General features: G+C 42.9%; 1 protein-coding gene across 8 annotated transcripts in view; it reads left to right on the plus strand.

The window, feature by feature from the left end:
• tenm2a (teneurin transmembrane protein 2a) overlaps positions 1–24,079 on the plus strand; it is a 200,508-nt gene that overhangs the window by 118,846 nt on the left and 57,583 nt on the right. For 5 of the 8 annotated variants that reach the window (XM_069171449.1, XM_069171450.1, XM_069171451.1 and 2 more), the window contains one exon: positions 20,126–20,332. The exons of 2 other annotated variants lie outside the window; for them this stretch is intronic. In XM_069171449.1, coding sequence (XP_069027550.1) covers positions 20,126–20,332 — 207 coding nt within the window. Of the gene's footprint in view, positions 1–15,589; positions 15,621–20,125; positions 20,333–24,079 lie in introns of those variants that run through there. One more of the 8 variants, XM_069171455.1, reaches the window with a different exon arrangement.

Genomic DNA, 24,079 nt, shown 5'->3' on the forward strand with positions numbered 1-24,079 from the left:
GTGATGGAGAGAAGGAGATGGAGGGAAAATGGGAGAGGGATGAGGAGGGGTCCGGACAGAAAGGTGAGCAGATAGACAGAGGGAGAAGTCTAGTTTGTCCTTGCCATTTTTCATTGATCTTCTCTTTTTCACCGCAATCTTTAGTAACAACTTCCGTACGGGAACGATAAACCATCGCTCTGGTAATCAGAGGTGGAGAAAATACTGGGAATAGAAATGTGTTTGTGTGTGTGTATGTTGGAGGGGTGTTCTCAAGGGAGAGATCATGAAGGGGCGATGCAGGCCTCCTTCCTCCCGGTCCTCTGGGACTGTTGATGTTGTTGTTGTGGATGCAGCAGTATGGATGCTGCTTATGTCCCGGCAATGGCAAACAAAAACAGGTTCAAGCAAAATGTGGGAGAGATGAATTCGGAGATTGCTAAAAAAAATTTTTTTTAAAAAGGGTCAAGACTTATGTAATTGCAGAGTCGCAAGTGTAGCTGGCAGAAACTGAAATAGAGAACAGCCATATGCTCTCTGTGACCATATTGTAATTCTGGGAAAAGTACAGCTCACTGCCTCTCCTGATTATTTTCATCACTGTTCTGATTCCCCCCCTCCGCCCTCCTCATCTCTCAGAATTAATCAGCGTGGAGGGCCATCAACCTGTCCGTCATTCTGTCCGTCCCTCCGCCTGCCCGTTTGACTGCCGTAACCCCAGATGGGAGGCATGGCCATCAGTGTGGGGCCAGACTGTTCTCCGCAGCTAATTGAAATGTTACGACAAGGCAGAGTCACGGAATCTGCATGTGCGTGTGCCTCAGCTGATAGCCCTTCTGTGCATGTGTGTGTACGGGTGTGTGTGTGTGTGTGTGTGTGTGTGTGTGTGTGTGTGTGTGTGTGTGTGTACGGGTGTGTGTGTGTGTGTGTGTGTGTCTGTTTCTGTCTGACCATAATGCTGGTCATCTGCCTATGTTGTGACTAACTCCAGGCTCATTCCATGCTGCTGAGCCCAAGCACTTAGTGGCACTCACACAAAAGTCACCTTTATGAATAATTATCAGAAACCCATTATGTCCGTTCAGCGGCTCTTGATGTTCCTCTGCGGGAGTGTGTCTTTTCACAGAGAAATGTGTGTACGTGTGAGTCATTGTTTGTCTGGCTTTGAAAGTTTGTTTTTCCCCAGTGGGGGGTTTCAGCGAGAAATGACTTTGCTTAGAGTTTGAAAGGAAGAAAGAGGTAAGGATTATCTACAAGAAGATGTGGTGGGTCGGTGGGGGGAGAGCTGATGAACAACAACAGGCTCTGCAACAAACTGGAGCCTAGACAATAATAATCAACTGCAAACTGACTAACTAAAAGAACAGAGAATATTGCCGAACCTACCTGGTGAAAAGTGTCTAACTACACACACATAGAGACGTCTCTCTACCTGCCTGTGGGGTGATTGTAAAAATGAATTTTCAATACCTTCAAAGGCCTGTAATGCAGCCAGCAATTTCATTTTGACAGACACACTTCTAAAGCTGCACTTTTTTTTTTCTCTGCAACACAAAGGAAACTCACAGTGTGTGTGTGTGTGTGTGTGTGTGTGTGTGTGTGTGTGTGTGTGTGTGTGTGTGTGTGTGTTGTGTCCGTCAGTGTGTGTGCATGTGGACTCAGTAGTGATCAGACTCCCACAGTGTCGTCTCAGCCTTTAAGAACTGCAGGAGACTTGTAGAGGACAAAAAACAGCATGAAAGGAGAGAGAAAAGAAAGGAGGAAGAAGAAGAAGGGCAGTGTCAGGTTCACTTTCCAACTGTGTGTTTGCATTACTTTGTGAAACTACACTTTTTGACAAGGGGGTCTTTGCGGCATGATAATCAGAGCACTGACATAAATCCTGCTGCTTAAAATTGCTATCCAACATGATAAGCAAACAGGTTTTTCAATATGAACTACTGCTTGGGAGGCACCACGTTTTCACTGGACAGATAACATGTTTACACAAATCGGCATCACTCAACTTCAGCCATCAGATGGACAGTTTATTAACAATGTGTTGACTCACACTCCTGTTTGGAGAACATTTAAATAACTGCTGACATGGGCCAATGTCCTCTTGGTCCACACAAATATACGCAGATGTTGACAATGTGGGCGCAAAAACATTATGATCCACCTTCAATTGTGTTGTATGCAGATGGATATCATATAAAGTACAGTGGAAAAGTTTAATGCAGAGTAAAGTGAAGATGTTTTCAAAAACAATGTCATGAAGCACTTTTATTTCAATTAACTTTACTCAAAGTGCTGCAAACAAAAAACACTAAATCAAATGAATATTTTGAGTGACCACCCATTGTCTTTGAAACATAACAAGCTATGCTTGCGCACAGTTTTTCATGTATGTGCGTTGGTCCAAGTATCTTGGAGAACTTGCCACAGTTCTTGTGTGCAATTTTTGTGTCTCAGTGTCTCGTGTCTCTTCATGTACTCCCAGACGGACTCAATGAAGTTGAGATCAGGGCTCTGTGGAGGCCTCACCATCTGTTGCAGAGCTCTTTTTTGTTGTTGCTGAAGATAGTTTCTTATGTTTGGGGTCGTTGTCATGCTGCACAGTTAATATCAGACTCCCTGATGGTATTACATGATATAAAGGAATGTAAAGTATCGCAGTAGTGTACTGTATATTCAAAGGCAAAGACATACACTCGTGCCATTAGCGCCATTGCCACGAGTGTTCCTGCAGGTGTTTGATCCTCATGGCAGCCTGTACTTTACGTCAGACTGATGGTCTGGCACTGATCGTGTATGACACAGGCAGCCGCAGGGAGCCCCAGTGACAAGAGAGAGCCACACATTCTTATTTCAGGCATGACATCACTGGCTGTGACCTCAGAGGCGGGGCAACGCCGAAGGCGCCGAAGTGCCTCGTTTGTTGAGCAGAACAAGAGTTTAGAAAGACAGAGATTATGATTTTTCTCTGTGAACCATTTATTGTATTTGTGCTGTTGTGGAAATCAACAGACTGTGTCGAACAAACACACAAGACAAGCATCTGTATTTGAGAGAAAACTACCTCTGTCCTCGGGAAAAAAAAAAAGCCGAAAGGCACTGCAAAAGAGGCAATCATATTGCATTGTTCTCTTAACTGCTAGAGTACCTTGTTTTGGCTTCAAAATGACATTGAAAATGTAACTCAGAGATAGTTGCCTGCCATTCAAATTTCTCAGGTGCACAGTGGATGTGCCGGGCAAGCAGATGACAAAAATTCCAATTAAAAAGCTGCTCCGGTATTCAGTATTTCATATGAACAATGGGTGAAATAACAATCTATAATGTGAAAGGACTCAGATAATGAACCCACAAGGAATTATCAACCAGTGTATCTCAGCTCTTTGGAGTGTTTTAGTGTCTTTCAGGTCACTGTTTTGATGTCACGGCCCACAACTTTCTGGAAACATGTTTGGAAGGGTCAACATGGCAGTGATTGTGCAAAAAAAGAGACTCTTGTAGTTTGTTTAAACACTTCGTTCGGTTGGGCAGGGAAAATGTCTGACACTGGAATCCTAGAATATTCACATTGCATCTCCAAGCTGCATTCAAAATCTTTTAACAATGCCCACAGCTTCTCCCTAAACTGTACCAAGTAGCTTTAGTTACTTTAACCTAATAAACCCTAACTGTACTAGCTAATCACGTCAGATCCGGGTCTTCTTTTTAAAGCACTTACAAAACACGCTATTTTCCCTTTCAGGTATGAGCACTCGTTGTTTTCCACTGACATGAGCAGAACAGAGTTAAATCCTCCACTTTCACACTGCAGTTGCATTATCAGCATCTCGTGAGAGTTTTCTTACTGATCAAAGTTTTTCCTTAGTGACCCCTCCTGGTTGGCTGACTCGAGGGAGATGTGGTTGGGGGGGGTGGGGGGCTCCAAAAACGTAGATTATCTGTGATTGATGATATCTGGAAGACAGAGTAGATTATTTCAGATTTATGGTGTCGGAGGAAGAGCCCCATTTTTAAGCAGGTGATTATGGCTGCAGGGCTCCGCAGGTTCTTCGTGTGTTTGTGTATGTGTGAGTGTGCATATTTTCCAGGACACAGTACCCTGAGACTGATGTGCCGCGTGTGTAATAAAGAAGCAGTATAATGAGATGCCTAACTTTCTCTCTTTGAATGATATTTTACATTAAAAATGTAAATTAAAAAGTCCCCCCTCACCATACCCCGACCCCCCTCTCCTCATCTCCATGTCCAAAACAATTTTCTGCATGGCTCCCTTGCAGTAGTGGAATAGAGTGTATGTTTGTGTGCGTGCGCGAGTGTGTACTTGTGTGTGTGTCCGTCCTCGTCTGGACCCTAACTGATTGTGATTGCATTTCCATCGGATTTTCTCCCGGCGAGAAGGAGAGCGGGGCCCAGACGAAGAAATGGGATCAGAGGGGGAAACTCATCTCCCCTTCCCAGACACATTCCCTTCCCAGAGTGTGTGGTCATGTCCACACGCACACATACACATACACACACACAAACACATTTACTGAATGGTGTCCTCTATTACTTGGGGTATTAGCATTACTAATGAGGTGTGAGAGAGGGACAGAGATGGGGCAAGTGGAAAACGAAAAGGAGGTGGATCAGAGAAACAGAGCGAGAGAGAGGAAGAGGGGTAACTATCAATCTCATTGCGGGGGGGGGGGAATCAATGAGAAAGGTAGAGTGGGAGAGGAAGGCAGTAAGCAGAAATGTATTGGCAGAGAAAAGAGTGAGAGTTTGTAAAAGAAGGAGAAGTGAGGAGGGAAAGATGATACAAAGAATGCAAGTGAAGTAGTGAGAACTGAAAAGTGGCATTTAAAAGTATTTGTTCTATGGCGTTGTGTGTGTGTCTGCTCTCCATTTACATACATGTATTATCCCACACATATGTGAGAAGCTGCTAATCATGTCTGGTAATCCAGGAGGATTTCACGACTCATTGAGAGGGATGAGAGGATGTCCTGACTCCTTAACAATGGCTTTAAGAGATGCTTTCACCCTTCTTATAGTATATAATGTGTGTGTGCATGCGTGTATGTATGTATGTATGTGTGTGTGTCTGAGCAGAAACAGTCTGCCACCCATTAAACCCATTGAAAACCTGTTCTGATAACAACATTGGCAAGATTATTGTTCCAAGTGCTGCTTATTTCTGTATACAGTTTGTAATTTACAAGTAATGAAACATCCTATAATATGTACATGTGTGTGTGAGGTAGCAAGATGTGTCTGTGCTTCATCCCAGATAGCATCTTTGCTCAAGATAAACCTATTGCTCTGATCACCATTATCAAGTTGGAGAGGAAAAGTGCTTCAGTACAAAATATGGAAAATCATCCATCTCCTCGCGCTCTCATCTCCTCTCTCCATCCATCCACTGCTTTTTTTTTTTTTTTTATTTCATCTGTTTTGTCCTCTCCATCTGGGGCTCCTCCAACTTTTTTTGTTCTCCCTGCACCTCATTTGTGCAATCGCTATCTTCTTTTTATTCTTTTCCCCCCTTCCGCCTCTTCCTGCGCTCTTTCTTTTGTCTGTCATAGCTGGATACAGCGCAGTCATTTGCTGCTATAGTTTATAGCTAGAAGCCCTCTCGCAGAGATAGATGCCTGCCTATGAAAGACATTTGTTTCCTTTACTGTCACTGTGCAATAATCAGCCACTCTAACGCAATCAACATATTGCCCTTGCAGTAAATACAGCTGAGCAAGTGGGTCTGTGCACATTTGTGTGGGCATATGAGCTCCTGTGTGTGTGAGTGTGTAAATTGGTAAGGGATGAGGGGATCTTTTTGGGGGGGTTTGTGTGTGTGTGTGTGTGTGTGTGTGTGTGTGTGTGTGTGTGTGTGTGTGTGTGTGTGTGTGTGTGTGTGTGTGTGTGTGTGTGTGTGTGTGTGTGTGTGTGTGTGTGTGTACCTGTAGTTGTGTGGATGCAGATGGGTGTTTGTGCGTTTTCTTTTCTTTACTTTGCAGTGCATGCAAATGCAGATCCTCCTGCATGTGTTTGCCATGTGACAGAGAGAGATGATTCTTGGTGAAAAACCAGTTTGTTAGCGAATTAGAGTTAATTAGCCAACTTTCAGTTCCCAATGCTGTAATTGGGCCCATTTCTCTCTGTTTCCTCCAGCTGGCGTCTCTCATCCACTGCGGAGAAAGGAGGGGAGAGAGGGATGAGGGGATGAGTCGGAGGAGTTGGTGGAGATGGGGGCGTGTGCGTGTGTCGGGGGGGAGGGGGGGGTGCATTACATGTCTGTAGGGGTCTGTGGAGTGCGAGCGAACCGACCCCCTGTGGGGAAGAACCACTTGCACTGGGATCGAGACAGTAAGAAGTATTAACCGAGAGATAATGACGAAAGGAAGGCTGATGGGAATGAAAATGCAAAAGAATGTGTGACATGAAGGCGGAGAGGAAGTGCAGGGGGCGAGGGGGAGGGGGTGACAGAAATGTTGAAGGATGAGAGGGGAGGCGGTGAAATCATAAGCCATTACAAATTGAGGGAGAGGGATACACAGTGGAGCAGCAGTTTAGGGGCGAGCATTGAGCGGCTGCGTTCAAGTCCGGCTCGTCGAAAACTTTCTCATAGAACCCTTTCACTTTTTCCTTTCCTCTCTGCACCACACTAATAAACCCAGAAATACCATTAAGATAATACTTAAAGAATAAGCCACAGCAGGGGCCGGTGGAGAAATAATAATTTAAAAAAAATGGTATGGAGTGGCAGAATGGGAGAGACAAGGGTAGTGAAGTGAAGAAGGAGTGATGAAAGAGTGGAACAGGCCCTCTCTTGGTACTGCAGTATGATGATCAGTAGAGTCTAATGAAGGTGCAGATGTCCCACAGGAGTCCTGCGCTCTCTTGACGACCACTGGGAATGGCAATTAATGCACGGTTTACTGAGAGAAGATGCATGCACGCACACTGGCAGGCGCACACATCCAGACACACAATTTACATAAAATGTACCCCAGCCCCACTTGCCATAGTATGAATTCAAACACAGCACAGACACTATATGGTGCATTCAGCCATATTACACTTACCATGATGTAAATGGCTACCACAGAGTGATATTATGCCCCATTATTCCATACCAGCACCAGGCAGAATAGCTCAAGTGATTGCCCCCATTGTGTATGTAACCACCCAGAACTCTCAACAACATGGGCCTCATTCTTTCTGGGGATTCACTGCACAAGGAGCCCTGCTCTCTCTCTGCCGTGTTGCCCTATATTTCATATATAAGCCGTATGTTTTTATCAGTGTGACTGAAATCCCCTCACACCGGCCCTCTGCTCATTATCTTATTGGTATTTTATTCCAGTCTGTGTACCGACAAGAGTGGAGATAGGAGATAGATTTGGAGTGGGGAAACGAGCTACAGGTGGGTGGGTCCTTGCACTGCGGATTAGCGCCGTTGCGTGTGTGCCCTGTGGAACAACTACTTTCGGAGCGGGTCACCGAGGGACCTCACAGTTATGTAAAGATGAAAGGATAAACTGCTGAGACAGGAGAGTGGGGAGACATGGACAGAGTAAGAGATAAAGAGAAGTGTGTGTGTGTGTGTGTGTGTGTGTGTGTGTGTGTGTGTGTGTGTGTGTGTGTGTGTGTGTGTGTGTGTGTGTGTGTGTGTGTGCGTGTGTGTGTGCGTGTGCGTGTGTGTGTGTACATTAGTGTGCCTCTACACAGGCATCTGTGCATGAATGAGTTTGTGAATGTGTGTGTGTGTGTGTGTGTGTGTGTGTGTGTGTGTGTGTGTGTGTGTGTGTGTGTGTGTGTGTGTGTGTGTGTGTGTGTGTGCGTGTGTGTGTGCGTGTGCGTGTGTGTGTGTACATTAGTGTGCCTCTACACAGGCATCTGTGCATGAATGAGTTTGTGAATGTGTGTGTGTGTGTGTGTGTGTGTGTGTGTGTGTGTGTGTGTGTGTGTGTGTGTGTGTGTGTGTGTGTGTGTGTGCGTGCACGTGCTTAGCAAATGTTACAAGCCAAATATGGCTGGTCTGCCCTCTTCTGAGATAAAAGATAAAAGCGTCTGTTTCTGTACCACTGAGACTGCGGTGTAATGGCACTACAAGACTGAAGTTGACACACGTGGTTGGAGAAAAAGGGACGTTGTGGGGAGGGCGTTACAGAAAGGATGGGTGGATGACGTCAATATGGTCTGTGACATTTACACTGCAGGGGGTGGAAAATGGGACAGACTCTAGTCCAGTGTTCCACCTCTATTTCTTGTAGTTGAGCAGAAAATGTCTCCTTTTTTTCTGTTTTTCGTCTTCTCTATCCATTGAAATCACCTTGACCTTTTACATATATCAATTGAAATTGTTCTCTCTTTCTCCTCATCTTTCCTTTTTCTCTGTGCTGTATCTATACTTGCTGCCCATTGAAAATGTTTTTTTTGTTGTTTTTTTCCTTCCTGCCCCTCAAAATGGGCTCAAAAAACATTAAAGTAACAAGCCAAGGTTCTGTATTCAGCACCGGGAGATTCTTTGGCCTAGAGTTGAGACTTTCGGCTCTATAATTCCCCAACTGTAAAAGGATATTGACTTGATTTATTTATGTTTACCAAGGACATGCAGTTTATTAAAGAGGATGGAATAAGCCATCTGTGAAATGTTTCTTTAAAAACACACATGGGCGCACATGCATACACACACTGACAGTTTAGCAGCAGTAGAGGTGCTATCAGTTGTAGTTAAGGAGGAGGAGTCTTAGTTACCTCTAGGTTAATGATCCTCATTAATATGCGCTAATATACCCCAGGTCATGCAGTAATTAAAAATCTCATTCAACGCTCTCAGCTTAAAATGACTGACTTGGCTTCGTTCTACAAAGATTAGCATTTATTATTTGTCTCTGAGGTCTGCAGTTCATAGTGAGGGGTGAGACTGATAGTCTAATGTTGATCATCAAACTGGTCTGTCTGCCTCCTCCAGTGCCTTGTAAAGGCTTTTGCCTCTGCTTGGCTCGGCACAACTGTTTATGAGCTGAACGGGTCTGCAGGTTGTGCCATGGGGAGTTGCATCACATTTGCAAGAGTGTTTGTGCAAAACGAGACCACAAACAAGTTCTCCAAAATACACACTCAGGCATATACATAGATGCACAACTGCAGGTGAAGTCCATTAGCATGGGGACTTCCATATTCCTCTGAGTCAGCTGATGTCAGCTGATGCAAGCAGTGCTAATTGTAAGGCCGAACGACAATTGCATGATGTTGCAGGATAGATAGATAGATAGATAGATAGATAGATAGATAGATAGATAGATAGATAGATAGATAGATAGACAGACAGACAGACAGACAGACAGACAGACAGACAGACAGATAGATAGATAGATAGATAGATAGATAGATAGATAGATAGACAGATAGACAGATAGATAGATAGATAGATAGATAGTTGCGCCTTTCACTCTGTTTCAGCTCAAAATCTGCATTTAATTAACATCTGATTTTCTATGACAGTTGCTAATAATGCAATCAGTGATTGGGCTTGCCTCCTAAACTCATTCTGCAAGCGACGAAGAGCTCAAATGGGGCAGTTCAGCAGTAGGATTTTGTCTGTGATCCGATAAAAAAATTAAAATAAAAAAAAAATGTAAAATCCAAAATGTCAATTTCATTAACTGAGCTCCACAATTAAACTCAAACCGGGCAAATAAATTGGGCATCTAATATAATAAAATTGTAACTCTATTTATAAAGAGGTATGGAAAGGTAAAACTGTTGAAGAATAATTGCTTAAAAATACAAGCCAACATCATGTGGAAGCCTCAACAAAGGAGAGCCTTCACTTAGTTCATCTTTAACGACCACGTCATCACCATTTTTGTTCCATCTTTCCTGGTACAAAGGAGCCCGATGTTGTGGTCACTTAATTCTTGGTAACTATTCTTGTTTTCTTTCAGATAAAAACTCAAAGGATGAAGGTTTTTTACCGATGAAAAAACTTAATCTCTTAGTCTTTACAATCTATTGTGGTTCCCGTACTTCACCTGTTGTCACGGAAATTTTGATTCAGCTTGGTTAGGTTTTCTTCTTTGCCGCAGTCGGTTTTGTTTGAAGGAGAGAATCACCTTTGTGACAAATTTAAGAAGAACCTTTGTAAAATTCAGTAAAATCAACCAGATTCTATTATGCCTCCTCCGATAATTTTCTGATACACTCCTTAAAATGCACGCACATGAAAAAGCCAGAGGCACACAAGTGACAGCAAACTGCTGCTTCATAATGCTGCGTCTCTATGATAAACAATACACGCAGCGCTGAGGTGCAGATTGCGTCTGAGACGAGGTGCGAAAGGCTTAAATTTTGCCCAGTGTGGAGACTCCAGCCTTTTTCACCTTGAGAGAGAACACAATGCTCAACAGTAAGCTAGTTAGGGAGAGCATAATGTGGCTTACTGTGTTTTCCAGCTCTCAATCCTTTTTTTCCTGCTGTTACTATAAATAGAGACTGCAGAACATCAAAGCGAGAAGAGGTTTCGCTCAGCAACAGGCCACAGTACAGTTATTATCCTGTGGCTCTAAATACATCACCCCCCTTTTGGCTGATCCCAATGTAAAGGATACCAGGGACCCTCCATATGTGTGTGCATGCATGTGTTTGCTTATCGTCAAAGGAGACTCTGCTGACTCAGCCTCACAAATTCACTGTCTCACACACACAAACACACACTTCACATAATGTAACATCACACACACAAAAAAACAGATTTCGTTGAAATTGAGTTTTATTCATGACATTACAATACAGCACGCTATCTCTGACTGCACAAGGTTGCAAACTGGCAGATACACGCACCAAACAAATCCGGATCACTTACCATCTCCTCTTCCTCCCGCAGTTCTTTTTTCTCTTTCAAATATTTCTTTTTTCTTTTTTTCCTTTTCTTAAATTGTTTCTCTCTTTGTTTTTCAGCTCTTTTCTGTCCTTTTTGTGCTTTTTACAGCACTAGATTGTCATAGCGACTGCAGCAATTGGCAGATGGTTCAATGGAGCCCTGCAATGTTGAATAGGTATTTGGCACCTGCGCACGTGTGAATATAATACACCTATAGTGTGCTGTGAAATCTAAATGTTTCTGTAGTCTGTGGGCTCTTGTGTTTTTCTTGCCTCTTTTTTTTTAATAATTCTGTATGCATTTGATTTTTTGATGACCATAGTTTATTCAGATGCTAAATGATTGTGTAGTTTTGTTTTTGCGTGGGCTTCGTCTCTTAAAATTTCAAGAACTGTGATCTTTAGAAAGGAAAATAAAGACATTTTCTATCCACCACAAAAGGATTGTGTGCTAGAGCTGTAACTATTGGCGTGGAAATGTGGGGTGTCCTGAGTTGGTGGAAACATTTAATTTATGGCTTTGATGACTCACATTTAAGTGCTAATTAGTGAAGAAGGTTTGAGCAGTGAATTAAGTTTTTTATTTCTGGCAAAGCTTCTTTGTTTCCAAATGCCTCCCTTGATCTTTATCAGAGCAGTGTAGCTGTCTCATCTTAATCTTTTAGTAAACATTAATTATAGTTTTAATCAAAGCTGGTTCAACTTAAATTAACTTGAACTCACCTTTTTACATGACAAGCAGGTGAACATGCGGACTTTAATTTGTGCTGAAGGCATTCTTGGACACAACATGTTATCCATCGTTCACGGGTTTTTTCATGTTTCTAAACTTTCTGCAAATGATTCAGCAGCATTACTGATTGGAAGAAAAGAGCTCTACGCAGGTTTTCATCCCACAGATTTTTGTACCGCAGCATCTAAAATCTTTCTCCAGTTGAAATAACAAACACAGAGATATTGGTCTTCCAGATACAATATAAATCTAAGAATGTCTGCCCAAAGCTGCGGGCAGGTTTCTGTTGTTTTGTTAGTGTCTCCGCTAAGTGCCAAGACCAAGTGCTATCTCAAGTAATCAAAGAGTTTGTCCATATGTCACTCTCAACCCTTCTCTCAACAGAGAAAATATGGAAGCAGCTTCGCAGATGTCAGAAAATATTTTTCCAACTACGTGAAACAGTAATATTTAATGCTGAAAAATGCTTTTCTTTTATTCAAATGTATTGTTTAGTACTGTAAAGTTGATATCACTGTATTATGTAATATGAATGATGAATCTAGAAATAAATGAATAGATTTTTTTAAGCTCCAGGATTTCATCTTTGGCAAGAAAGTACTTTGTAGTTCTTGACACTCTATTATTATATCTATATCCATATATCGTATTATTCATAGCAGCACTGGTTCAGCGGGTATACTGTCACCTCACTGCAAGATGGTTCTGGGCCCCTTCTGTGTGGTCCAGCTTCCTCCCACAGTCCAAAGACCTGCATGCTCGGTTAATTAGTGATTCTAAACTGGCTGTGAATGTGAGTGGTGACAGGTGATAGACTGTGTATTTATAGGTGATAGACTGTGTACTTATAGGTGATAGACTGGGCCCTTTGCCCTGCAATACACTCTGGCCCCGTGTGACCCTGTACAGGATAAACCGTTACAGATAATGGATGGATTTTATTGTTTGAATGGATTTATAATTTATTACATTTTTTGCTCTAAAATTAACCACTTTTTGATTGATTTCTAAGCATTGGGCAGCCTAGTGAATTAGGCAGCAGCAGAAAACGGATGCATTGTTACATTTTGCAAGTTATTCACACACTAAAACACACACAGACATTTATACACAAATATTTCCTTCTGTGCGTATCTGCTGCTTTCAGCCATTACAGTCCATGTTCAGTGGTAATGGAAGTATGAAAGGATGACTGTCTATCCCTCTGCAGCTGGGTCAAGGGTCTGTGCGTTTTTGTGTGTGTTTTTATGTGTGTAGGTGTGTGTGTGCTTGTTCATGCATCTGTGCGTGTGTTTGCATTTATGTGGGAGGAGGAGGCTATTTATTTTGATTGTTTTCAATGAGGGTCCGATGCGTAGAATCCATAACAATACCATCAATCCACAGCAGCAGCCACAACATGGATGTAATTTATATGGTAATGCAGCCTCCATGGTTTCCCCAAGTTACACAGTGGACATCTCTGACAGTGGACAGCATGAGCGCACTGTAGCATCCTAATGCCATGTGTCGACACAGACACACACTCACACACTCACACTCAACCACACGCACTTGCGCATACCAGCAACGAGGAGGCATGTTTCAATTAGCAGATGCGGATAGATCGCGGACTGCATATGTGCATCTGGGTCTAAAGGTCGAGTGTATCGCTTTGTGTCACGTTAGGTCTGTCCTCATCTCTCCCCTTCTCGGAATAGTAAAAAAACAGGCTCTTGAGTGAGTTCAGCAGTGAGAAACAACCTCCTGAAGCAGATGTTGGAATTGATAAAAAAAAAAAATGTTGTGTTAGAATTCATGCCGAGGGTTTCTTTTGCTGCAGCATGCGATGCGGATGTAAATGTGTGTCCATGTGCATTCCATGTGAATGGAGATGCATACAGTACCTATTTGTTTAGCTATTGTTTGAGCTGTGTAGCTTGTGAAAATTCAAATAAGGGGAAATGTGTTATGTATGATGAGGGTAGTCATCATTCGCTTTGGTCACTGTATTCCTATTTGTTTAAGCCTTATGGTCCATTATATGTCTTCAGTTGTCCACAGGTGTGTATTATGTTGGCAGTGTGTGTGTATATTTTTATAATTTAAAAAGAAAATAAATCAATAGATTTTACATATGTTACTCTTTAAAGGTTTTCCGGTCTATGTCTGTCTCTTTGATAGGGCATCATATCCTTGATGTGACAATCAAGGTATTCAATTCATCATCTCCTTCCCTTTCTTTTTAAAGTTCTCTTAGTATTGTATTAGTTTGTAATTGGTCTCCATTATTCCTATAAACTATGTTATATGGAGGCCAAAGGATATTGTTTAGAGACCACTTATCATGAGAACCTATTACTTCAGAATGACCACAGTGCAATCTTCAATAGAGTTTGATTTGTGATTGAAAAGATGGAACAAGACGAAAGTCCTTCGAGGTGTTCTGCCTTCATCTCTTCATCTCCATGCGATTTTCTTTTCAGATCAATCTTTTTGTGCACAACCTATTGAATTGACTGTAATTTTCCAAGTTTCCAAGTCATATTTGTTCAAATGAGAATTCCTTTTGCTCAGCTTTCATTTTAAAGAGGAAAACCAATCCGCTTTCCAAATGTCCATTAAACCAATTTCCGCTAAATATTGTATGTAAAACTAATAATTGTCGTGTTTTTCTTTTATCTATCATAATTTACTGTTAACCACTAATGCCCACATAGTTTGCACACTCCAAGGGATACATGAGCTGTTTGTGGAGTAGCTCAGCTGATTTGGTGAAAAAAAGCATAAACTGTAGGTATATGTCTAGTTATCTGTTGAACACTACATGTTGGAATTGAGATTGCATGAAAGTCTGAGTATCATCAGCATAAAAGTGACGTGTGTTTTAAATAAATACCTGAGAGACAGCATATATAATGACTACTGAATTGGATCCAGAATGGACCCTTGAGCTACCCCACAACTCAGGGGCTGATTGAGAGGAGTAGTCACCCAGGATAATTTGACAGTTTGAATTCAGTTCAAATACAATCAGTTACATGTGGACTACAGTGACAGTGACTAATGTATCAGCGAAAACAACCTGTAAGAAGTTAAAGGGAAAATTGTTTTGTCATTTAAAAAAAAAAAATCTGATCTTTTTAAATGAAACGTGCTTCAAATGGGTGGCAACACAGTGGTGCAGTGGTTAGCATTGTCGCCTCACAGCAAAAAAGTTCCGGGTTCAAATTTGGGCCCAGGCCTTTCTGTGTGGAGTTTGCATGTTCTCCCTGTGCTTGTGTGGGTTCTCTCCGGGTACTCCGGCTTCCTCCCACCATCCAAAAACATGCACCTCAGGTTAATTGGTGGTTCTAGAAATTGCCCTTTGGTGTGAATGGTCTTTGTTTCTGTCTGTCTATAAGTGTCAGCCCTGTGATAGACTGGCGACCTGTCCAGGGTGTACCCTGCCTTCGCCCAAAGTGAGCTGGGATAGGCTCCCTATGGATAATGGATGATGGACGTGCTTCAAATGATGAGCGTCAGTGATTCTGAAAGGAATTTAAAAGGCTGAAATCGAGAAACGCCATCATGTACAGCAGAGCAGTGATACTGTAAGTCTGGATAGCACCCTTTTCTCAACTGGAAGGCATCTTCAGCCCCGGCTTAAGGCTGTTTGTGTGGGGGGGATCTGCCTCTTTGAGAAGAGGACCCCCGTTGCTGTGAAGCAATGAGGTGACGTGGGCGAGATGAAAGAGAGGAGCTGAGCACGAACAGAGGAGAGCTGGAGGCCAGAGAAGAACCCAGACACTCTGTTACACATCAAAGAGAGAGCAGTGATACAATCATCTCTTTAGGCTATGGAAGCCCAACTTTATTAATTAAAACACGTCTGTTGAATCATCTTCTCGTCTCTCCTCTCCCTCTTTACTCCTTTTATCACTCATTTTCTACGATGGCACTGATTACGAAAGGAATGGGCGGAGGAGGAGGAGGGGATCATTTGCGGTATGAAGAAGATGAACTCAAACCATTCCTGGAGAGGCTGCAACATCCATTTGTTGCTCACACATGCAGGCAACAACAGGTGTGCATCTTGCCACAGTCGCACTAAATGTGAAATATGAAAAAGCAATGAATAAGAGGAAAGAGGAGGCGAGGACTTGAGAAAAAGGGAGTGGGGAGGGAGGGAAAAAGAGAGGGGGGAGCAGGAAGAGAGATGAGATGGAGGAGACAAACTGCACTGTATAGATAAATAGAGAAAAAAGGCCCATTGTGTCAGCAGCTGTCTAAATAGCCCTCAGATCAGTGTCAGGCACTATCTGGCATTTGCACTCACATATATGTGTATAGTTAGACACACACACACACTGACTGACAGCTCCCCCTCAGTCCAACATCTGTGCTGACAGCAGCCATGGTAATGAGTCTCTGCATGTGCCAGCATGGGTGTGTCGCTCCTTTTTCCTCCCTCTTACCCCGCGCACAGCTCATTCAATCATTTCACATCGCCCTTATCTTGTTGTTTCGCCCCGCTTTTTTATTCTTCGGCATTTTCTGTCATCATTGAAGCACATGCTGATTGACTTAGCAGCACAAGCCGCATGAGCAGCAACTAAATGAGAACAAAATCAGGAGTGTAAAGTTGTGTGGTAGATCGGTGTGTTTTTTTTTTTCCAGTTGCTATCCAGGTGCGCTGTATTTCATGTAGAGGTATGGAGGAAGAGAGGGATGAAAGAAGCAAGAGATGAAGAGATGATGAATGGCTCTCGTTAGAGGGGTAATTTGTCTCTCCTTGTCTGACTGGGCTCCAGCTGTCGCTCCATCCCTCGCTCCACTCCACTCTCCTCTCCTCGGCCTACTACTCCTCACCTCAGCCAGATGGGTGGATGGGTGGACGGATTGAGGCAGGAGCGACGGAGGGAGGGAGAGGAGGGAAGGAGGGAGGGACAGAAATAGAGACAAGGACAGAGAGAAGAGGAGAGGAGAGAAGAGAAGAGACTAAGTCAACAAGCAGACTTATATTTAATGTATAATGCCACTTCACAGTAAGGAATGGTTTTGTGTATAAACAATAGATAATACAAAGCTCACAATGAGATGATCCAGTGGAGACATACAGTAGCACAGCACCAAGCAAAGCTTTTACACTTGTATGACTCATACAAGTCAATGTCTGGTGCTCGCACCACAATCTAATGATGATTGTGTTTTTACATTGTTGTCAAATCATCAAGGGACACTGCTAATGCTTTTAATACAGTGCTACAGTCTTAGGATGCCTAGATTTTTTTTTTTTTTTCCCCCATGATACACTTCTTCTTCACACTAATCAACACTTGCGAGAGAACTGCGGATTCAGAGAGTGAGAGACGGGCACGGAGAGGAGAACTGAGAGATGTATACAGATGGCCGGGGAGGCGGCTGAAGGATGGCAATGAACAAATCGTCAAGAGAACCACGTGAGCTCATTGCCAAGTCTTTGTTCTAATAACACAAAGCAATTTCCACTGACCTTTCCAGAAGTGTAGCGGGCAGAAATGACTGAGTTAAGGATGCCCCACAGCATAATTGCTAAGGAGATTAAAGTTCCCTTAATTGCTTTTGGCCAACTAGTGCAATTTTTCCTTTTTGGTAATTAAAGTAATTTAAAATATTAATAACTGCATTCGCACACGCATAACCTTACGTGCACGAGCTTGCATGCACATAATTGTATATACACGGAATGAAAACATGCAACAGCGAGTCTTAAAGGTGTGCAGACATTTTTCATTGCCCGCTGTCACCAAAAGCCTCATTATACGCCCTCTGAAATATGCAAATATTTCTCTCCATCCTGAGAAGAGTGACTGATCGATTCATTGAGATCAATGACTTTTTTTTCTTTTCTCTTTAATCCTTTTTTCATGTCCTCCATTCTGCTCCGTCGCCTCTTATTGCCTCTTCACCTCCTAATTGCCCTCCTCTAATGCTTTCTTCCCCGGTTTTTTTTATTGCCAATACGTTTTGTCAGTTCATACCTTCTGGAGTGTCCTCTTTTCCCTGTCCCCCTTCTCTCTCCATTCATTTCTCTCCCAGTCTCCCAGCTGCCCTGGTGACCTCACCGTCCCTCCCCCTTCTCCAGCCATTTCTCACTGTCCCTCCCCGTCCATCTCCGTTCCCCTCCTGTCTGCCACATTGTTTGCTTTGCCATTGTTTATCCATTTTTCTCTGTTTGCTCTGATGAGATTGACCGTATACACACACACACACACACACACACACACACACACACACACACACACACACACACATACCTAAACAGAAGACAAGGCTGGCATCTCTCTGGGGTGTAGTTAACGTGGGGCTGTGGATCGATCCTAGCTCTGGTTTCCATGACGCAAAGCTCTAAGCTGGAGCAGTTTGGACAGCAGGACAGAGGCATCAGTCTGCCTCTGTTTCTATCAAATGCATCTTTACAAAGCCTTGATGGCATCTGGAGTCAAACATGTATTTACTGTGATTAATGCGTTTAATTTCGATGCAGCACAGACAGGCAAGTTAGCCAACAACTATGCCCTACCGCTTTGTTTCTTACATGATGTCTTCATTGATCTTCCTCCCTCCCTCGCCCAGGTACTGTTTCCCTGATGTAGGCAGTATTGCACCGTCACCAAAAAGCAAGTCCCTCATCTATCATGGCCTTTACAGATTTTGATTTATGTCAATACTCTGTGATGGGAAGGTGAATGCTGTCAAACTACAATCACACCACACATCTGTATTCTGTTTCTGTCAGTAAGAAAAGGAGGGGGGGAAAAAGACTGATGATAAATTGTTCAACTCTCGTCTTTTTCTTCAAGGTCTCAGTGCTTTTCAGTCTTTCTCGTCCATTCTTCTTCTGTATGAAAAAAAAAGAAAGATAAAAAAGTATGACGGAAAGAAAAGACACTGAAAGGCTTCGCATTACAACTTATCCAAGTTCTAAGTTCTGTGGCGAAAGAAAGAAAAGTTTGTGAAACTAAAGTTGTGCTAGCCTATTTTGTTCTTCTCCACCCCCTTACATTTTCGCTTTAGAAAGTGAAGGACAAAAGCGTCACTCAGAAAAGAAAAACAGTTTTATTTGTGAATAGTATTATTTGTTAATCACCTGGGGCAATCATTGTGAACGTGGAATCAGGAGAAAATAGGTGATTATGCTAACACATCTTTGGTTGACTACCTAATTAGTAGTTCTAATGACCTGGGTCCTTCGGTGGATTGACTGGACTCGGTGGCCTCATTCTTACCGTATTGTTGATTGATTGAGCTGCAAATATGGCAGACATAATTATTCTATATTTTGAGCCGTCTCTAAATAGAATTTATTAGATTTGTCTTTGTCCTTGATACCAAACCTTTGGAGAGTAGAGAGAATTCTCTCCATCCCTCTCTTCTCTCTGGTGTATGGGACAGCCTGATTGTGTCCACGCATCCCATGGCTCCCACTATTTAAAGACTTGGCTGTTAACTTTCTTTTGTCTTACCCATGTAGAGGACGATTGCACGATGGATGTAGGTTCTCACGAATACCTTCTTCCACCATTCGTTTCCAAGAGGGGCTGTATAACATTTTAAAGAAGAGGAATTCTTCCACTTTGAAATAAAAAGTTGAATTTTATAAAAGCGCACGCTTGCTCAGCTTTAATATGCCCCTGCTATTTTTTTTTTATCATTTCGTCTAGTATCACCAGTAAAGTATGGTGGCAAATGTCGGCAGATATCAGTGCATAACTGACATAAATTGGAGTTTATGACTCGTATACTTGGGATCACCGTTTGGCATTTTTTTTGTATTACCTTGGTGGGGCTGCTGTTCAGCAATAATGTCATGTTCCTGCTATTATTTATGTGTTTACATTGGGAGATATGGTTTTGCATTGTTTCTAGCGTGTGTATGGAGTAAAAGATATTTTGAAATCTTTATATAAATCAGTTAGATTGTCGAGGAAAATTTGTGAAAATGGCGCTAGAATTTCTATAACTTCAGCGGAGTCAGCAGTGTTTTCAATGGAAGGATAGAAATCTCTTTGTTGTTCATTTTGTGGATCTGTCAGCTTCCTTTGTAAATCTGTCTCTATGTTGAGTCTCTTCAACCTCTGCAACCTTCCTGTGTTTGTATCCAAGCTGCTTTTCATTGCTGTTATCAGGGCCTGTTCGAAGAAGCATGGTAATAATGAGCAAATGTTTGCTTTTAATCAGACATATTGACATGTCTTTACCAGAAACAATGTACCATCATAGAACACATTGTTTTTACAGAAACTTCATATTTGATAGAAAATAGTTTCATTCATATCCACTCCCCGTCAATGAAATGGGCCAACAATTTAGATTGTTACCTGAAAGTTGGGAGAGATACCAGGAAAAGAAAAAAATATATATATATATATTTATTTATTTTTCTGTAATTTGAGTGAAATTACCCTTTAAGGAATTCATTCAAGTTATACACATATTTAATGAACCCTGCCACTCTGAACAGGCCTCTGTATCACTGTCAGTCATTTGTTTTGTCTAACGTCCCCTCCGTCCTTCTCTCCCCTCTTTTCTCGTCCCTCCATCCTCCAGGTCGCCCACTCCCTCCAACCTCTTCCTCCACCCTGCTCCCTCCGTCCCTTCCGTCCTCCTCGTCCGTCCCCCACCACCCCTCCCCCGGCCCGTCTCCACCGATCAGGGAATGCCAAGTGCCCCTGCTGGAGAAAAACTCCACCCACTCTCACCTGGAGCCCCACCCGGATGACTCATACTTGCTCCGCGCCCAACCCTCCTCCACGGGTAAGAGAGCGCTCCATTCAGCCATTCTTTTATCCTTCCATTCATTTTCTTTTTTGCATCAATATGTCATCCATCACCTGGGTCACTGCATTACCTCATCATGTGTCCGTTTCCTGATCTGATTTAGTCGTTGCTCTGTAAAATGCCAAGCAATCTTTTGCTTTGATTTAATGTCACATCTTGTTCTGGTCTAAGCATTTTCTTTCTGCTTTTCTGCATTCCTCTGAAGTCAGCATTTGTTTGCAGGGCTGGAAATCAAACTAAAGGGACTTTGTTCAAAAATAGTAACAGGTTACAAAAGGTGCAGTTGGAGATTTAAGATGGGTATTAATTCCTATCGCGGTCAATAATAGATATTGTGGTTTAACTGGAAGGAAATAAACCTAATTGTGATCATTTGTGGGTGAATTTGACATTTTCTCACATTTCTATTCATATCCTAATGAAGAGTGTATCAACAGTAAAGTACAATGCAGTGTATAGGTTCAGGTGTGTGGATAATAGCTCTGTATAATAATTAACATTTAAAATGCAAATTCCTTCAGGTTTTGAATAATCAGGCACTAACAAAAGAAAACTGTCTCTGTTCCTCAAACTTGACTTCTTTTGTGGCTCACATGACAATTTAAAGCAGACAATTGGTGATTTGTTAATGGATTACATTTTAAATGTAACCCTCCCACCTTTGTCAGCGATTACCAGAAAACAATAATGCAAGTGAAAGCAACCCCTACAGTCTGCAGAGTGCAGATCGGTTGCCAGTGAGTAGGTGTACTTGTACTTATTTTTCATATGACATTAATAATCCACCAGAAAGTGAAAGGTAAGGGGATGATGAATTTTAAGTGCCGGCAGGAGGATCAGCGTAGCAAAGACAAACTAGTTAGTTTCCCCAGCTCCAAGCTTTCTCTTTCATCACTAGACTCCCTCTTGTTGGCTGTTATAGGCCCTGTGTGCTTATATCAGCACCTCACAGCTATTTCCCCCCACATGTGCACACACACACACACACACATGCAAACATCTGCAGTGATGACTTTGTTCATCAGTATACGCATTTATTCCCAACAATTAGCTACTGTGGGACAACTCCCTGCCTCTCTGTACCTCTCTGCCTCCGTTTCCCGCTCTTCCCCTGTTCCTCCATTCCTTTGTGCATCTGCACTTGTAATCAGGAGATATATTTAGCAGAGGCCTGACGGGAGGGAGAGGGGTGGGCAGAGAAGTCCTAATGTGATTTTTGGTGGAATACAATCTATTGTTAATGGCGTTAGGCTCTCCTTTGATCCAGTATAAATCTTCATTAGGGAAGGCCCGGGTCCCAGGTTCAAGAGCAACGTGATTAGGAGGCTTTTAAAATGACGTTACATCAGCCTTCTAATTGGTTTACTGTTTGCTGGGGCAACATCAATCATTAGCCCAGTAACCGCACAGCAAATAAATTCACTCTGCCACTGACACCCTAATGGCAGACACTGGCAAAGAGGGAGAGTGAGGCTCGCAGGCACACTCTCTCGTTCTCTCATTCTTGTTCACATACACCCACACTTTCTGTTCTGGGGCTTCTTTCAGTCTCTGCCGAGCATGTACGAGCAGACAGCGAGCAAGAGAGACAAAGAAAGGGAGAAGAAAATGACAGAGAAGCTGGAAAATAGAGGCACAAAGAGGCAAATGGGAGCAGAGATAGAGAAAGCCAAACTTTGACTTTTGAAGTTGTTTAATGAGACATCTTGCATGGAAAAAATCAAAAAGGAGAGAGAGAAGAAAGCATCCAAAAGCACACCAGTAAAAATAGATGGAGAAAGTGCCTGAAAGGGAGACGAAGACCAAGATACATAGGAAGTCAAAGAGACAAAGAGGAAATAAAGGAGGGGATGTGAATAAAAAAGGGTGAACTGATGAGAGCTTAGATTGTGAAAGCGAGATATTTGGATGGAGGGAGAACAACATTGAGATGAAATTGCAAATTGCCATGTTTCCCAGCCAGGACTGCTGATCTAATGGGTGCAGAGAGAGTCCTTGGCTTTGGGCATCCATTAAATTCGACCTAAATGAGTTTAGAGTGGCAGTCTGGCACTGCATAAACACACCCTGGCATGTAGGAAGGCACAGGAACGCCTGTGGTAAAATAAAACACCTATAACTCGCTGCTGCTTATGCATGTGCTCTGAAAGTTCATACCTGTCTGAGTGTGTGTTTGGTGTTGTCCTGTAGAGAGTGGATGCTGGGCAGGAAATGAGCCTTACCAAGCCAGGCAGAAACTGACCACAGCGAGATAATCCTCAGGAAGCTGCATGCTGCTTGTGTGTGTGTTTGCGTTTGTGTGTGTGTGTGTGTGTGTGTGTGTGTGTGTGTGTGTGTGTGTGTGTGTGTGTGTGTGTGTGTGTGTGTGTGTGTGTGTACTCCACTAAAGTAGTCCACCATTACCGAAGCTAACAGGTGGACAGACATGACTTGTGTTCCTAGTGAAGCATGACAGGTGAATGGGAACGGAACGTTGTTGCTGGGGATTGGCTGGGAATTGGTCTGCAAATGTTTATATGGGAATACTGTCTGGCTCGGAGCACCTGTCTGGGAACGCTCCCTCGGAGCACCGGGAGAGCTGAGACGGCCAAACGGAGCGTAGCAGATCGCTCCTGGAAAGAGCTAGCGTTAGCGCTGTCTCTGGCCATTCATTATGCATGGGGAACACGAAGCTATTTTTAGATCGAGCATCTTCTAAAGTGGCTAGCTATGTGCTGCCAGGGAAGCCACCTCAAGTCACTGCCGAAGCAATTCATGTTTAATGGCTTTGTTGAAACGAATCTACAGAAACAAAGGCACAACAATGACGCATTCACTTCTCCACTAATGTTAGTCTTCCTAATGGTGCTTATGTAATGGTGACATTTGTGTAACGGAGGGATGATTTGTGTGTGTGTGTGTGTGTGTGTGTGTGTGTGTGTGTGTGTACGCGCGTGCACGTGTGGGCCTATATGCATTGTGGGTGAAATGCACACATGCATTTCTGCTCTTGGAGAGTGTTTGTTTTTGGCTGAATTTGATGACTCTTCTCTAGCGGATTATTGCCTCCTAATTAGACAGAGATGACTAGCCAAGGCAGAGGCGGTGTATGTGTGTGTGTGTGTGTGTGTGTGTGTGTGTGTGTGTGTGTGTGTGTGTGTGTGTGTGTGTGTGTGTGAGAGAGAAAGAGAGAGAGAGTGCGTAAATGTATGTTTTTAACTTTATCTCTTTTTATTTTAAGACGGTATGCATTTGTGTATAATAAAAACCTATGTGAGAATTAAGCCTTTGTCAGCACGTGTGTGTTTCTGTGTGCGACTTGGTTTCACCTCGAGCTCTCCTTCCGTGCTGAGCCTCTGAGCTCTGAGAAGAATGACAAATGAGGAGCATGTGACATTCTGAGACAGAGGACGTATGAAGCACCAGCACATGGGAATATACCACCACCCTAAAACGCAGGGAGCATAACAATTAGTCTAGAGAGGAGGTGCATGAAAAACAATGAAGGTTGGTGCTGCACTTTTTTTTACAGAAAAAAAAAAAAAAAAGACAGTGGAAGTGGAGATATGGGGCGTGAAATAAAGAGATGGAGAGATGTGGAGGGGGGTGAGAAGGATAGAGGGAGGATAGGGAGCAGGGGTGGGGGGAAGCTGAGCCCTGCAATGATCCCTTTTTAACTGCTGAATGGGCATTTCTGTCCTGCACACACACACATACACACACATAGATGCACATCCTGCCCCA

The sequence above is a fragment of the Embiotoca jacksoni genome, unplaced genomic scaffold (genome assembly GCF_022577435.1).
Source record: "Embiotoca jacksoni isolate LCO1_2020_lvr unplaced genomic scaffold, fEmbJac1.0.p SCAF_5, whole genome shotgun sequence".
NCBI classification, from domain to species: domain Eukaryota; kingdom Metazoa; phylum Chordata; class Actinopteri; family Embiotocidae; genus Embiotoca; species Embiotoca jacksoni.